At 39.7% G+C, this 18,435-nt stretch overlaps 1 protein-coding gene across 7 annotated transcripts in view; it reads left to right on the forward strand.

Moving 5' to 3' along the window:
- LOC114646174 (anoctamin-5-like) overlaps window positions 1–18,435 on the forward strand; it is a 138,897-nt gene that overhangs the window by 75,857 nt on the left and 44,605 nt on the right. For 4 of the 7 annotated variants that reach the window (XM_028794204.2, XM_028794205.2, XM_051923132.1 and 1 more), the window contains 2 exons: window positions 7,152–7,265; window positions 16,840–16,908. In XM_028794204.2, coding sequence (XP_028650037.1) covers window positions 7,152–7,265; window positions 16,840–16,908 — 183 coding nt within the window. Of the gene's footprint in view, window positions 1–1,479; window positions 1,522–7,151; window positions 7,266–16,839; window positions 16,909–18,435 lie in introns of all 7 variants that reach the window. The other 3 variants (XM_051923130.1, XM_051923131.1, XM_028794203.2) reach the window with 1 other exon arrangement.

Genomic DNA, 18,435 nt, shown 5'->3' on the forward strand with positions numbered 1-18,435 from the left:
CCACTTGATGTTTTGTGATGCAACACAATCTGCTTCATGCCTGTGTGGATTTACAACATTGGTACTCCAACCAAATTTGCACCCCAAATACTTTAAAAAGAATAAAACTAAAAGCATTTTCATTTGAAGGGTACATTAGCAGATCATAATGAGAATATTATGAAGATCATTTGATGTTCTGCATTGAATTATTTTATGTTGTGTCTTCACTCTTGGATTAAGCATATAACACTGATCCTTTGCTTCACTAGCTCTTTGGGTGTTGGTTAGTCATAGTGATAAGAGCTTGTGAAACACAAAGAGTGATAAAGGACTCAAGTATTGTGGAACCAAAGCATAATTTATTTTAGGAAGGCACAGTGGCACAGTTGTTAGCATTTCTTCCTCACAGCTCATGTCACATTTTTGGCCACAATAATTGGACCACCATTGACACTTCTCTAGCCCTCAGGGATCCTTAAAAGACTGTTGCCCCATTATAATAATTTCAAAACTACTCAGTTTCATCTTCCCCATTCACTTTATTCCTTTTACAGAGTTGGCCAAAATCCCCAAACATTTCAAAATTTTCATTGTTCGCTTATCACTAGTCAGCATCTTTCCTTCACATTTAAGTTGAGTCATGATGAAACAAGGCTGAGCAAAAAAACGACTGTTAAACCCAATTATTTAATGCAAGAGATGGCATATTGGGAGTGCCAAACCTGTACATGTAAGTTGTATTTGAAATTTTTCATAAATACTCATTCTAATCTCACAGTGATTTGTTTATATTTCCTCTAATAAATTAAGTTCAGTCAAGTAACACACATGTTTCTATAAATATGGCCAAGTTGAATTCATGGCACCAATACACATGTCACAGCAATTACTGGCCAAGTAGAAGTTTTCTGCACACCAATGATGATTTCAGTTATGTACGATGCTTAGAATCCCAAATGTAAGAATTATTAAAAAGTCATAATTCTAAACAAGTAATATGTCATAGTTATTAAAATGAGAAAGAATAATAAACAGAGCTTGAACACTACCAGGCCCCTATTAGCTATATCTTATTAATTTGGGTTAACTTGGCTTACCGTTTTTTTTGCTATAGCAGATACTCCTGTTTAATCCATTACTCTCCAGTGCTTTATGCTGCCACTCCCAGTGGACTAAAGATTTATACTGCAGTTTTATTTTTTACTCCACAAAATTTCTTAGATTACACAAGATGGTATTTTTTGAAACTATCTTATCTGTCACATAATTTACACTTTGGAGATCATTTGTGATTTATTGACCTGTAAAGGAACTTTATACTACTACTCCACTTCATTACTCATGAGGAGAACTTTTGAACCCCTTTGAAATCTTGCATTCTTTTCCAGTTTGTAGATATGACATGTGGTTATCAGGTCAGTTTTGTCTGTGATCCAACGGACATGGCGGTCCACGTTTCTTTCATGCAGTGTTCACTTTTCCTTGGTTGTTCCACAGATTCACAACAAGAGGGCGGTGTTCCTGAAACGTCGTGCAAGGGTACTGTATGGTAAATGGGGGTGTGTCTGGCATTTATGGAGGGGCTTTGGAATGCTCTGACTCATCCGCACGTTGCCTTCTGATTGCTCAAACTGGGATTGTGCAGGAGAATTAAACCTGTCTTAGAAGAAGCTTTACTAAAAATGTGAATTTTACAATAGTTTTGTGGCATTTGCTTGAAATAAAAAGCAGTTATGAGAGGAGAAGTATTAAAGGAACAGTTATGGGAGGAGCAGAATTAAAGGAAAAGTTGCAGACACTCCTTTTTGTTAATATCTGCATCATGCAAGGTTTTTGACTGACTCATTTAGTGTGACTTTAAAACATTTGAGTTGCAATAAAACTTCCTGTTTTGGAATAACATCTTTATTTAGAGCAGCAGGTGAGAAAATGCAAATCATTGACATGGCAACATGTAGCTATTAGTTGCTGTGTAACAATATAAGCCTGTCTGTGCTTATTATTATAGGGCTGGAAACAACAGACATGCAGGCAGTTGTTTTTGAAATTAAATGGACTCCTGCTTGCTTACCCAATTAAAGACTCTTCCTCAACCAAATACTGTATGTTGGGTTTTTTTATTATTGCTCTCTCAAGTTAATCCTCACTGCCACTGGAACTGGGAAAGCTCAAAGAACTCTCAAACTGGTTTAGGTTAGGTAGCCATTATCATTATGTGGAGAGATGAAACACATTCAGAAATTGGTTTTAGGGTAGATGGGAATGATTGTAGTGAGGCGGTATGGGTAGTGTGTGTGGGGTCATTAGGCTCATTGTCTTCATAGGTCGTTCATGTCATGCTGTGTTAAATGAATAATGGCCTTTCCCCTGTGGTTGTGTTGTAAAACATGAACAGCAGAATTGTAGTCAGCTAAAGAGAAAGAAACCGGATGATCCATACATGGCCTTCCAATGAAAGTTGAAAACAGACTATTAAAAATGGATTGCAAATAATGTGTGTGTGTGTAATATATACTCATATACACTGTATATACATATATACACAATATATACAGTATATACAGTATATATACATACTGTACATACACACTTGTGCACAAAGTATATATATATAATTGCTGACCTACACATCTCCTAACCTCCTCTCAAGATATTTATGTCAAGCAAATCCCACGGCACAGGCACGAAGGGAATGTACTATACTTTTTTGGCACCTCACAAAGCTAAATGTGGCCGTCCCACTGCCACAACTGGTTGTCAGTTCAGTAGACACGTGTACATTTAAGGTGCCAAGGTGGATGGTGTGGCTAGAGTAACGCACTGCAGTTCATACAGTGCTTTAATGCTAGTTGACTGAGCGACTTTGCTTTGTTGCTGTGGTTTCATTGCTTTGATTGCTCCTGTGTGGTTTCTTCTGTAATGCCTGCTTCTTGATCTCTTCAATGCATTCCTTTAAATGTGAGTTAAATCTTTAAAGAGAGTATTACTTTCCATAACTTAAAGCAACCCTGATGTGGACTGCTGAGATGCAGCAAGTGTGCACTGATTGCTGTGGACATTCAGCGGGCTTCAGACAGTGCAGTTCTGCTCCATTCGACCATCCTGCAAGACTGTGATCCTCGCCGATTTATTTCAGCCTTCAAATGGAGTAGGCTCATATGTTTTTGCTGAGGAGAATTTTGAAAGACAAAGTGTTGCTATGGCAACGGACCTCGTAGTCTTAATGTGCATGCGTCTAATACACTCCCCCTCCCCCCACCTGGCAAAATAACGCTGCCATGTTTAACGGAACAAAGAGTGCAGCATTTTGAGGAAGTTTTACATCCATATACTTTGATCTGACAGATAAATATTTCATGTGTACATACGCTACATCTTATTCTTCAGCTGGTGTGTTTGATGCCCAGGGTATTACATTCCTCAGCTGTTTGTCACTAAAGCCTTCAATGACAGCTGTTGCCAACCCTCCTGGATGTAATGGTACACAAAGAAAAAGAAATATCCACTAACAGCTGACCCACTCAATAGAGCGTAACAGGCAGTTGTGTGGATGGAGTCTCCATGGCCACGATTCACTGACTCAGAATTAGCCTACTCGAGTGACAAATTAAGTACCCACACTTTTAATTCTATGCTTTCACTTATCGGTTTCATAACTAACAATCAAGTCCTCACCAAGTCCAAAAATCTAGTAAATCTAATATCTGGTGGCAAACAACAATTTTAATTGTGATCATTTTTTCAGAAGAAAAGACATATAGAAGCCTTGTGTGAAAAAGTAAGTGAATGTGTATTGCTCCCATATGAATTAAGAAGGTAATTCAAGCCTGAAGTTCTCTTACTTTTTCACATGGCTGTATTTGTCAAGGGTCTTTTTGCATGTGAGGATGTGGCTCAAGGCCTAAGTAAAAAAAATCGAGAGTGGTCTCCCCTAGACTTTCCCGTATATTCAGATATGGGGATGGATATTTGAGGAGTAAACCGCAAGGCAATGATTATATTTTTATATTATGTACATTAAAGAACCATCAACAACAAATCAAATGAAATTAGTAATACATTGAACAATTTTTATAAAAGTAAAGTTGAATAAATCAGTCTTTGCAGCTGCATGAATAAAAGGTTAGTACCATTTCTGGTTAACAGAAATAGCCCAAAAGTTGATAGAAAGCTACGTTTTGTACCTAATACTTGTATGCAAAATTTGGTTGACCTATGTGGAAGCATATTCAGGTTATCGTGATTACTTATACACATACACGCAAACACAGACAGACAGACGCACAGACATAATTCCAGAAATGGTATTTCTGGACTCAGGGAAGTCTAAAATATCGAGAATTTCTTCAAAATCTCGAAATGGAATTTTTGGAAGATTCCAATACTTTCCCTATACTTCATATACAAAAGTCAGGGAGGTCTAAAACGTTGAGATTCATCAAAATCTCAACATCAAATTTTTGGACGATTACAATACTTTCCCAAAACTTCACATACGAGAAAGTAAAGATAAGGGCATTAGTTACAAAAAAAAAAAGTGAAAAATATGTAAGCCTGTGCATGTTTAGAAGGATACACTTTGACAGTATGCATTTTTAAGCAATCACTTGTGCAAATAGCAAAAAATAACATTTGGGGCTTGACCCATAAGGCAGCGTCCATTTAGAAGTTACAGCATCGATAAGCCCATTATTACTCCTGAGAACTTGAGCTGGCCAACAAAGTGCAATTGTAGCCCACAATATCTATGAGGTCAGTCACTTAACTCCTCAACAACAAAAAACACCCACAATGTCCGTCATGAAGTGCTCATTGCATTCCCAGCTACACTATAGTTAAGATAAGAGTTGTGTGAGGGTTATCTGATTCAGAGGGCATTTCGTGACTGACCTCGTGGGTGTTACGTGACCTCTGTCATAGGTATTGATGGCTCTAGTCCTGACCTAGGTGGGGCCTTTAATTAGCCTGATATGTCTGTTTAATTAATGGAATAACCCAATGTGCTGTTCACTTTTTCCACAAATTCCTTATAGCATCTAAGTGACATAAATATGAACATTGTGATTTTAGTTTTGTAGCCTTGCTGCTGCTAGGTTTGACATCAAGTCTCAAAAAGTTTATGCTGCTGCTGAAATTAGCCCTCTTCGACTAGTCATGTACTGTAATGTGTCCTGGTTTGCACAAAACATAGCACTGCTGCCTCAAATCGCTTGAATTCTACTTTGAGTCTTATCTTTGTCACTTTCTCATCCTTCAGAGGGTTTTTTGAAGCACAATTCAAACATTAGGCTATATTTAAAAAGTACATTAAAATGTTTATAGCCCATAGTCATCAAGCTTCCTGATATTCAGATCTGGAAAACTGGAAAGACAGGGTGTGTGACATGAATTTTCATCATAGTCAAATTAATTAAAACTGAGATGGCACTGTGGAGAAGAGGTTAACAATTTCACCCTCATGGCTTAAAAAGATTGAGTGTCAATCTCAGCCCAGTCACCATTACTGTGGAATTTACACATTTTCCTATGTCTGCAGTTGTTCTACTTTTTCTTCTATATCCCAGACATTTGTGGACTAGAGTGATTTTAGGGGTGACTTTAAATTGACACAGTCAGTGTAAATGTGTGTGTAAAAGTGAGTGAGTGAGCACAGTGGTGGTTTGATTCTCATCTTGGTCACTTTGTGTTAAAAGTATACAAGTTCTCATTGACTGCGGTGGGTTGGCACCCTGCCCAGGATTGTTTCCTGCCTTGTGCCCTGTGTTGGCTGGGATTGGCTCCAGCAGACCCCCGTGACCCTGTGTTCGGATTCAGCGGGTTGGAAAATGGATGGATGGATGGAAGTTCTCATTGACTTTATTTCAGTTTTCTCCAGTTTCCTCTTTCAGCCCAAAGTCAAAGTGCTAGGTGATGGGTGGCACTAACTGGGTATGGGTTTGTGTGTCTATGTGTGAAAATGTGTTCTATGTGTTCTCTGGTGCCCATTGGTAGAATAACTCAATGACTTTAGAAGGTGGTTAAGATGGGTGTTAAAAAAGATAAACGTATAAAGAAAAATGGTGTTCATTTTCCAAAGCATGGTGACTTGGTCAGTCTATAATCTGAAACTGCAGCTTGTTGAATACTTATATCAAAGTTATTGTAGAATTAATATTTTGACTTGGACATGTAAATCAATTGGTTCAGCATGAGCTATGTTGTCATTTGCTTTTCTTATATTAAAAATGAATACAGTACATCTTAGAAATAACAAATTGTATATTAAAATGCCACCAAAAAGTAATGAGGGCTCATCGTTTGAGTCAAATTTGCACACTTCCTGCTTTGAAAGCCATTTTCACTTGGGGCTTATGTGTGGTTTTTTGATGATACAGCCATATTCACAAGAGTGGCAGGCTAGGTTTGCTTGGCTGGTGAAGCCCCAAGACAGGAAGTGGCTGAGTCTTACTTGTTAGCACTGCAGCCCCCATGTTCACCTTATAACACTGCTTTTCATTTTATAAGTCATTCAGTGACGTGGAACACTTGTGGCCTCTGAGTGACTGACTGATTGATTGATTGATTGATTGATTGATTGATTGATTGATTGATTGATTGATTGATTGATTGATTGATTGATTGATAGGCATTTGTGACTTTCTATACTTTCTCATTCAGAACCCAAATATTCAATTTCAATCGCCAATTTAACATTCAGTGCTGTGTTTTCATGATTACTTTACCACAAAATGGCGGGGAGTTTTGCCTGTATCAGCAGCATGCTTAGCCAGTAAGTGTATACAGTATGTATCTTGATATATGAATCTGGTTTAGTCTGTCTTGAATGTGTGCGGTGGTGTTGTGTTTGGGGTGGACTATTACAGGGTGAAATAAGCCCATATCTTATTATAACTTATTATTTCCTTCTCATTACACCCACTGTTTTCCTTTTGTCATTTTTCTCTATCTAATTACTAACCACTCTTTCCTCCTATTTGTTTCTTTAGTATATAACCCCAGGCTTAACCCCACTCTCCTGTCTTACCACTTCTTACTGTCATCTCTTTGGTTTTCCTTAGAACCCTAGCCTTGCTTATCCAGTTCAAAATGCCTTTCTCTGCACTCCCCCTATATTTTCATATGCTAGGTTTAAATGCTAACCCTCCTCTCCTTCTCCCCCCCTTGAGCAGATTGACAAGCAACACCAAAGCAAAGATTCTGTTTTCTTCAGGGATGGCATACGAAGGATTGACTGTGTCCTGTCCTATACTGATGATACAACCAAAGAAGGAGAAAAGAAAATGGTAAGAATTCATTGCATCGTTGCCTCTTTAATTTCTGATCTTCTCAAATATGTAAAAGGACCTAATAGGTCCACTGCTCAGTCTGTCTTTGAGAAATGTAATAGACATAGATTAGCAATTTGTGTGGAATTCATGGAGTTAAATAGAAGACAAGATGCATAGCAGCAATATCCAATTTTGGTGTTGTTTTTTCTATGATAGTAGGCACTTTTCTGCATGGTCTGCCATTCTGGTCCTCAGTATGGTTATCATCTCAGCCATGTTGAAGGACTGGCTAGAAGCCAGTTTGAATAACAAACCTTTATAACTGCATTTGAACATTGCTTTGACAAAAAGAGTGTAAACTATTGAAGCCTTGTCAGACGTTCATCAGGTGTACAGGGTTGAAGGACTCAAATTTCTTCTTAACACTAGAATCCCTGAAACCTACAAAAAAAAAAACTCGTAATCCCGGGACACCTTAAATTCCTTCGCATCTCGTCATCAGTTCATTTGTTTTCTAAATGTGTCAAGCAGCACATGCTGCAAGTAGCCTACTATCCCATCCCCCCAATGACACAGCTAAAGTCGCACAGAAGATTCTCAGAGCTCAAGTCTGTTTATCTGGGTGTGAGGGTAAATAATATATCGTCTTTTGGACTACATACGTTTCATGTGTGTTCCATGTCTACAACGATCTACAGTTGTAGTCAAAAGTTTTGAGAATGACACAAGTATTGGTTTTCACAAAGTGTGCTACTTTGGTGTTTTTAGCTATGAATAAAGAATGGTACCAAAACATCCTCCGAAAGCAACCCTAACTCCCAACCATCCAAAAACGTCTGGTGACGAACAATGCCTTTTCCAGTATGATGGAGCACCGTGCCAAAAGGCAAAAGTGATAACTAAGTGGCTCAGGGAACAAAACATCGAAATTTTGGGTCAATGGTTAACTCTAATTCTGGAGTAAGTGTGGATGTTTGTGGAAGCAGGTGATCATTTTCTGCTGTTACTCTTGGAGGCAGAGTGGCCATGATGAACCAAAAGGTCTAAGTCACTCACCCAACAATCTATTTACATTCTTCAGGTCCATCCACACATTCATGGCCTGACACACCATGACAATATGTGTAGATCCTAAAAGGTTTAATGAGGCTCATACCTCATTGTAGATCTACCCTTTTCTTGGAACGAAAATGCTCACTGCTTTTGTTCATTTAAATCTAGTCTTTGCTGCTATTTCCATTGGTTTTCTTTTTTTTCCCTTTTAATGTCTAACATGGACTCCAGCTGGAACAGTTGACCAGTCTGTCTTTATGTTGGATGTTTACAATCTTTCCTATCACACCTCAGTGTTTTCTTGCTCAGAGGAAGGTGTGAACTTTGTTTTCACGCTACTGCTGGAAATATTGTAATGCACCAAGAGAATGGATGGCATGTAACCCTCTGTGTTACATAAACTAATCTTGAGAAAGGAACCCAAAATAGAGAAAAACAACTTGAGGATAGTTTTAGTGCTGTAAGATTAATGTTACAGAAAGTGAAATAACTCAGAAAGGAAAGGAAAGCTGGATTTTATTTAACAGTGTTGAGGGTTGGCAGCACAGTTGTTAGTACCTTACAGATCTTGAGTCCTGGGTTTAAGTCCTGGCTTTGCCGCTACCTTTGTAAAGCTTGCCTGTTTCCCTGTGTTTGTTTAAATTTTCTTGAGGTTCTAAGACATGTTTGTTAGGCCTCCTTGACTGAGTGTGTGTTGTGTCCATGCCTAAGTGTGTGAGTGGACCATGCAATGAACTGGCAGTCTGTCCGTGATTGGTTAAGGCGTTGTTCCCAGTCCTGCTTGGTTAGGCTCTGGCTCTGTGTGACCCTGAATTGGATTATGCAGATTCAATAATGGGTGACTATTGAATGTATTTCAGGTAAAATACACAGAAAGGTGCCAATATGTTGTTTTTTTTTTTACCTGGCACAGTCTTCTATTTTTGAATGTGACTGAAATAGTAATTTAGGTGGAGAAATTCTTTTCACATCTGGAATAAAAATGTGTCTGACAATTTTGACAAGAACAGGCCATTCAGCGCAACATTGCTCATCAATCCCTGTAAACCTAACTTATGTAAAAGTGTCATGCAGTCAAGCTTTGAAGGTCCCCATAGTGTTACTATCCACCATCCTACTTGGTAATGTATTTCACATATATATGGTCCATCCATCCATCCATTATCCAACCTTCTATATCCTAACTACAGGGTCACGGGGGTGTGCTGGAACCAATCCCAGCCAACACAGGGTGCAAGGCAGGAAACAAACCCCGGGCAGGGCGCCAGCCCATCGCAGGGCACGCACACACACACCCACACACCAAGCACACACTAGGGACAATTTAGAATCGCCAATCCACCTAACCTGCATGTCTGTGGACTGTGGGAGGAAACCGAAGTACCCGGAGGAAACCCACGCAGACACGGGGAGAACATGCAAACTCCACGCAGGGAGGACCTGGGGAGCGAACCCGGGTCTCCTAACTGCATTGCAGCAGCGCTACCCACTGAGCCACCATGCTGCCCCATACAGTATATATAGTTCTCTAAGGAATTCTGTGAAAGTAACGTTTAGCCAGCTTCTGCTTAGCTGCTATTTCCTTAAACTGAACTCAAAGCTCATAGCCAGTTCTAGAATCAGACTAGTTGCTATTCCATGGACGTTTCCTAGTGCTTCTATGTCTTTTGTGTGATACAGAGTATAGAATTGTATACAATATTCTAGATGAGGCGTGTAGTACCGCATACCAGTAGCTTCTCTTTATTTGTGCTTGAAACATTGTGCTATACAATCTAACATTCTTGTAGCCTTCTTAATGGTTTCTATATGCTGCCTCAATGCAGAAAGTGAAGAATCCATCATGACTGTTAGGATACTTTGAATTTTCAGACCTCCAATAGTGTATACAAATCAAACATTTTTACTTATTACAGTATATGTAACACTTTGCATTTATTTTCATTATTTGACCAAATCCATATTTGGTCCAGGTCCATCTAGAATGATTCTACTGACACTACAATATCCAATATTCCGCCTAGTTTAGTGTCATTATCAGATTTAACTAGCTTGTCAGTTACATTTTTTCCAAGACCATCTATGTATACTAAAAAGATAAGTGACCCTAGCACTGAGCACTGAGATACACCGCTTTACCTGATTCATTACTTCCTGCGTTTGAGTTTTGAATCAATGTGCAAGCTGTGCCTTGAACTTCTAAATCTTTTAGTTTCATCGCTGAACTCTCAAGTGATACCTAAATCTAGTTTTTTTGAAAATCAATATAAACAATATCAAATGCTAATCTCTGTTATAAAATTTTTATTGCTTCTTCTAAAATTCTGCTGTCTGTAATACCCCAAACCTATGTTGATTTCTCTAATAATTGCTTTCATTACATTGCTTATGATCTACATTTAACTTACTAGCCCATAGTTAATTGGATCAGCCCAGTCCCTGGGATAGCATCAAATAACTTCCAGTCTTTAGAAATTTCCTTAATGTCTGGTGCTAGTGTTCTCTAAAGAGTATATTTTGGTGGTTATACATGTTATTGCCAGCTTCCTTAAGTACTCTACAATACATTAAGTGCCATCTAGTCCCGAAGATATAATTGATTTCCTGCAGCACTTTTCTCTCTGCTATCTCCAAATCTCCGAGTACTTCCTTAACGGCCTATGTAGCTACTTCTGCACAAGTAAAGACTTAAAAGAAACATTTATTTAGATCACTTCCTATTTTGGTTTTAATTTCAGTCTGACTGTTCTTAATATACCTTGCCTCCTCCTTGACAGATCTTTTATTACTAATAAAATATTGAAAGAAAGTCTTTGGGCCAACCTTTACATTTACAGAAAACAGAAGACTTTTGTCATCCTGGGCCAAAGAAAAAAGATCTAGTCAGGAAGAATCTCCATTCCTTTTGTCTTTTTCTGCCTGATCAGTGGATGGTGCCCGGAGATATCCAATCTATATATATAAAAGCCAAATACCAATGACTCACTCATCACAAAATCTCCCGAACCATGAGGACTTGGGACTTGAAATGAATGTAGGTTACCCTTGACCCATAGGTGCTTGCTAAGAAACGTTTTTAAAAATTTCATGGTCCAAGCGCGTTCTGTCTGTATGTCTGTCCGCTTTTCACAAGAGAATTACTTAACAGATTTAGATCTGGTTGTTTTCTATAATTTGCTTGAACTTTCCGGTTGATTTTGCGACTTCTGTCATCACGCTAAGTACCATAGTTCGCTTGCGGTACCGTTGTATTTATGCAAATCCAACAGAGTAGCTGTGGGCTGAGAGCAGGGGGGCAGGGCCTTCCTCATTCACTCGCCAGGCTCTGTTTGAGTTGGTCTACGTCTCGCTACATGTTGGAGTGCACCTTGTCTCTGCTAGTAATAATTGTTTGTTCAACAGACATTATCATCTACAGATTGTTAAGGAGTAACGTTTGACGCTTTTGATAGAGAGATCAGAGCTCCATGTGTTTTAGAGGGTAGTTGGTGAGTGCCAGAGATATCATGGCCATGTGCTTTTCTCCCCACGAGGGGAACGCTTTTCCATCAGAGCTGAACACGATCAGATATAGTGTGAATGTCTATTAATTTTTAAAGTTTGTCCAGTTTGTCTTGGACATGTTAAAATCACTTACAAAGCCCCTACTCAATAGCATCATTCTCAACTTGTACTTAGTAGTAAAATGTCCATCCATCCATCTATTTTCCAACCCGCTGAATCTGAACACAGGGTCACGGGGGTCTTCTGTAGCCAATCCCAGCCAACACAGGGTACAAGGCAGAAACCAATCCCGGGCAGGGTGCCAACCCACCGCAGGACACACACAAACACACCCACACACCAAGCACACACTTGTTGCCAATGTAGAATCGCCAATCCACCTAACCTGCATGTCTTTGGACTGTGGGAGGAAACCGGAGCGCCCGGAGGAAACCCACGCAGACACAGGGAGAACATGCAAACTCCACGCAGGGAGGACCCGGAAAGCGAACCCGGGTCTCCTAACTGCGAGGCAGCAGCGCCACCGTGCCACCTCATAGTAAAATGTCCATCCATCCATCCATTTTCTAACCCGCTGAATCCGAACACAGGGTCACGGGGGTCTGCTGGAGCCAATCCCAGCCAACACAGGGCACAAGGCAGGAAACAATCCCGGGCAGGGTGCCAACCCACCGCAGGACACACACAAACACACCCACACACCAAGCACACACTAGGGCCAATTTAGAATCGCCAATCCACCTAACCTGCATGTCTTTGGACTGTGGGATGAAACCGGAGCGCCCGGAGGAAACCCACGCAGACACAGGGAGAACATGCAAACTCCACGCAGGGAGGACCCGGAAAGCGAACCCGGGTCTCCTAACTGCGAGGCAGCAGCGCCACCGTGCCACCTCATAGTAAAATGTGACACTATCAAATGTTATTGAAAGTTAAAACCAATTCATTGACATCATAATTTTGTACTCAATACAACAGCGGCCATTAATCTGACTTCTGATAATGATGACTCTATGTGTGTTGCAACATCCTTGGGCATGTTAAGGGTAGCTGCAGTTAGATCCTTCCCCACATTTCTGGTCAGAATTGAAATGAGCCACTAGGGCAGGGCTGTGTGACTTTTGGAAGTCAAATACAGTGCACATTCAGGTCATGCTAAATCACACTAAGTCATGCTGTTGAGAATAGAAATCCCATTAACTGAAATTTACATTTATAGGAGAAGCCTGAAATGGGGTTAACTATGTTATGTCTTGATGGCAGAATTCTGCCACCTTTACTAGGACAGTTTTCAGCCTTCATTCCCATTCCTTTTTTGCTTGCTGTTGGGTTAAGAGAGCAAACATTCCTACTCAACATGTTTGGAAACATCCAACCTAATGGCTTATCTGACTGCCTGGCCCTTGTAACCAATTAGAATACCATTCCATAAAAAGGCTGTGTCACTGGTAGTTTTATTTACGTTACTTAATGGTGACAAAGGAAAGAATTCAGAAGATATGTAAGTCAGCCGTGGGACAGTCAGTCGGGCAAACTTCCTTATATAAGCAATGAATTAATACCTGTAGTCCTAATCAAGAATATTCTTTATTATTCTGTTAGTTTTATCGAGCCTTTCCATAATTATTTAATAAATTCACAAAAGTTTGTACTTTGTTATACTGACTGTGCCTTACACACCTTCACAGTCACATCCTACAATGAGGACACGTCTCCAGTAACAATAAGTCACATGAAAACACAGCATGAGATCATCAAGACAGTGAAAAACAAATGAAGACAAACTGAGAAAATGAATACTTAATAAAATAAAATATAGAAAAATTGCAAAAATAGCTAAAATTACCTTAACACTTGGAATGTGGCTTACTTACAGGCCTTTAAATAAAGAAATGGTGCCTGCTAAGAGAGACTGGAGTGATATTAACCAATATTTACAGTATATTCCTAAAATTGTTGAAGTATTTGAAAACAGAGCTGGGATAAGCAAAAAAATAAATAAAATTGGATTTGATTTCCATTTCACAAGAAGGAAACAGTCTCTAAATCACCATGACCAGAGGAATTCACAAGTCTGATAAACTGTTTTTTAAAGTTTGGAATGTAAAAGAAGTGGAATGTTTGGAAGACTTCTGGCGCAGTTGGCTTCTCTTCTCGGAAGATGACAAAAGTGTGTGGCGCATGACATCTCTCTTCACAACATGCCACCTAAATGGAACAAATTAAAGGAGCAGAGTGAATTCTGGAGAGGCCGCTCACAGTACTTACAGTAACAAATCAGTAGAAAGACTGGGTCATTTTTTTTTTAGCCTTGTAGCTTCTACCAGATTAAGAGATTAATATCAAGGATCAGCAAAGTTGGATCTGGAGGGCTGTAGTAGCCTCAGGCTTTAATTCCAACTTAATCACTTAATTTAAAACCAATCCTTGACAATAACAGATCTTATTTAATTTTATGGCTTGTTAGTGTTTTCATTCTGCCGTGTCAGAGCATCTGCGGTGGGTTGGCACCCTGCCCAGGATTGGTTCCTGCCTTGTGCCCTGTGTTGGCTGGGATTGGCTCCAGCAGACCCCCGTGACCCTGTATTCGGATTCAGCGGGTTGGATAATGGATGGATGGACAATAACAGATCTTATTTAATTGTATGGCTTGTTAGTGTTTTCATTCTGCCATGTCAGAGCATCTGCGGTGGGATGGCACCCTGCCCAGGATTGGTTCCTGCCTTCTGCCCTGTGTTGGCTGGGATTGGCTCCAGCAGACCCCCATGACCCTGTGTTCGGATTCAGCGGGTTGGAAAATGGATGGATGGATGTCAGAGCATGTTTTTTCCTACAATATGATTTGAATGATAAGGAGTTAGTGGCCTTAAAAATTCTTTCAATGTGAATGTTTTCAAACAAATCTTTAACTGATTCTTAAAACATCTGGACAGTAGCCCCATCTGGCTTTTTCATTCTCTGTCTGAGTAACATTACAATAGCATTTTAACACTTTGTAGTCAAAATTGACACTTCTGGAGGGAAAAGGTCATCCAGCCGGACAAACAGTTTGAGCATCCAAATTATGACTGGCAATCCAGGATTTATAAACCTAAACTGAGTATTAACCTGAAAGGTGGTGATTGTGTAAGTGGCCAAAGATTAGCTCGGCACAAGGCAAATACAATGCTGTTATTGATTCTTCCAATGCTAAAGTACAGTGCGCCACTGCAGATTCATTATCTCCTAGTCAGTATGTACCTGGTCCCATCCCTCTTTTTATGCCACAGTCTGGGCTGCAGAATTTCATTGTTGGCAAGAGGACTGTTGAAGATGATCTGAAGAAAAGTATTTTTACTTTGGAGAGAATTATAATGCAGATTCAAAGACAGATAATGTGTGAGATAGTAAATATTGTAGGTATTAGTTATGGGATAGCCAAATCCACTCTTCATTAACAATTAAACATGAGCCCAGTTTGTGCATGCTGGTTGCCCAGAATTTTGAAACCTGAAGTGAAGCATCAGCACATCTCATGTTCCAGGATGAATTTTGAGCTAATGAGTTCAAACTGAGAAAAACATAAAAAGTGTTTCTTTACTGGCGATGATGTTTATGGTGTGGTCTTCAAAAGGCCCACGTAACTTGGTGGTGTTACACTGATTTGCTGAGGTGCTTGTGGCAGATAATCAGAGAGGAAAGCTGTTGACTATCCCCATTTTGCTTTACCACATTTCCCCTGCACAGACTGGACAGAATACAAAGAATATTTTACAAAAATTGTGGATTTGAAGAGATGCCAAACCATGCCATTTTCCATACCTGTTCCTTAGTGACTACCACCTGTTATGAATTGAAATCTGGAAGGCTATTTCCATGGGGTGGGCTAGGCCAGTGATGAAAACATAAGTTGACTACAGGAGAGTGACACAAGTAAGACGAAATGAGTGGATAGAAAAGCGTTGTGCATATTCTAACAAGTGTTCACAAGTATTATGATGAAAAACAAAACTTATTTGATGTTACTGTTACCGTTCGTTGTTACATTATAACTTTGAGAAATGTACTCTTATAGGTTTTACCAACACATTCCAACAGATCCAATTATTAGTCGTACTGTAACAAATAAAGTCAAAATAATGTTCACAGCTAATAACAGCATTGTCCAAAATAGTGTCCAGCTTAATGACCCCCTGGGACCACAAGCTGTAAGCTCTCGGTTGTATTAATCAAGTGGGTACTTCCACTTGAAAAGTTTGGTTTGAAAAGCACAGATTAAAACTCAACAGCTGCTTGGGACACAGTTGTAATTGACTTACATCATTCTGGTTGTTCCGTCGTGTGCTATTCATTTAATGAGAAACATGGTATGAAGAAACACTCTGCCTTAATTTTAATGAAACAGAGAATTGCGTCATTTCATAGGCAGTGAAAGTGTTCAGTGCTAAGAGAAGTGAAAATTCATAATGCAGATGACTAAGCCAAAATGGTGCAAAGAATTCAAGGGTTTGACAGCTAGGGAAATATTCTTTTTTAACATTACATCTATATTCATGTATTTCTCATCTCACCTTTTCCTGTTCATTATTTCTGCCCTGTTTCTCAGTTTTCCTGAACTTATGGAACCATAATCTTGTGTTCTAAGGGGCATTAGCATGCACATGTCTTCGAAGTACACCTACAGTATGACCTTCCCAGGTTGGTTTCACTATTTTAGAAGCAACTGCAACAACATAAACCTCTACTAGTTTAGCTGCCATTGTCTGAGCTGATTGGTTACCCACCTTATTCTTTCACTCCATATTCCACAATCTTTGGTATCCTTGCAGAAACTCCTATTGTCACCTCTAATACTCCTGTGATGTGAAAGCCAGACAAGGGTCATCTGGTCTCTGTGTATCACAAAAGCTGACTAAAACAGGGTGACATGAGGAAGGGTATTCACTCTTAAACAGTGCAAAATGAAGGGCAGCAGGACAGGAGGCGCTTCAAAAATTCTTCTCAATATTGTGCTTAATATGTTTGTTTATTTAATGTGTTCTTTTGTTTTCAGGAACGAAGAAAAGAGTTTGAAAACAACTTGCAGAAGGCAGGTTTGGAGCTGGAGACGGAGGATAAGATTGTGAGTAGACATTTTCCTGAAACTCCCCCTTGTGGTCAGTCCACGGCCACAAGCTCCTTTCATCACCTGATTCTTTCATAGGATCATTGTATTCATGTATTGTTTTTCTAAGTGCTCAGTTGTACATATAATGAAATACTGAAATTATTTTCATTTCCTGCAGTTAATTAAATAGGTAGCCCATATAGGAATGGTAACAAGAACACAAAATCGACATACAGTGTGTAATTAACTCTGTTCCACTGGGTCTACCTCATAGAGGTTGTTCACCACTGAAGTTTAGGTTTGGTGGGAGGTCCCCTTACTCACGTTTAAAGCTCAAATATGCTGTTAATCTCCCCTTCCAGTTCTCTTTCTGATTACATGCCCATCCTGTCATTGAGTCTTTGCCCGACTTTGCTTCCTAAATCTGGATTTACTTCTCTGTTGCAACTGTCTGTTTTAATATTGTGCTTGGCACTTAACTGAGCATAAGGTTATTTTGTCCCAATTCCTTTTGACAGGTCAGTCTCCACTTTAAACCCAATCACTGAACCTAAGGGTGGTCTCAAGCAGGGCTGTCTTAACAGGCCCCCTATAATGGCAAAATAAAAACATACATAGGCATCAAAAACATTATGGACCCCTATGCGCTAGGGGCCTCCAGCCAGTGCCCATTGTGCCTATATGTTAAGACAGCCATGCTCACAAGCCAATCCTAAACCAAAACACAGAGACGGGGGGCCAAAGTAAGAAGGATTTTATTAACAAAATACAGAACAATTACAGCAGGGGAGTAAGACACACATAAGCAAACTAGTAAGATAACAAACATCTATGCTTTTGGGGGCCTGCCTCCAGACATGAAGACCCTAACTAACCCATTGGGTGGCTGGTCCACTTAACTACTATACAATCCTCCATCCCATTTCTGATCATGACCCTTCTCCACCGTGGCCTTACATCCTTTTACCAGTTTATCCCTAAAACCCACCTCACTACTCCAAACTCATTGGACATATCACCAAAAATTCCAGGCACAGATAGCCTACAGTTCTGTGGTCCTGGTTGACATACGGCTATCAATTCCCCCAGTGGTCCCACATGTTCCTGCATATTTACAGATAATTCCTTGGCCAGGAAAGCTTACTTAGTCAGTGTGCTTGAGGAGCTACAGCAAATTAGGTTGGGACTGCAAAATGACCTTTGGTAGTCTGGGGATCTCTGAATAAATCAAAAGGAGTTCCAATATTAAAACCACTGGCCTGTACAGCTCATTTCCCTGATGGCAATACCTGATTTTTATCAGAAATAGCAGTGTTACCTTGATTTCTTTCACACCTCACTCCCAAACCAAGTAGCATGACCAAACCACAATCTTCTACTATTCACTGGATGTTTTTTGCTTATTACACAATTCCCTGTTGCTTCTAAGATGGCGGAGTCACCATATCTGGCAACAGCAATCATACATTGGTCAAAGTAATACTTGTTCCTTCAAAATCTAAACATCTTCACCACATTTTTCATAGTTTATTGGGTCATCAT

This window comes from Erpetoichthys calabaricus, chromosome 2 (genome assembly GCF_900747795.2).
Source record: "Erpetoichthys calabaricus chromosome 2, fErpCal1.3, whole genome shotgun sequence".
Classification (NCBI taxonomy): Eukaryota; Metazoa; Chordata; class Cladistia; order Polypteriformes; family Polypteridae; genus Erpetoichthys; species Erpetoichthys calabaricus.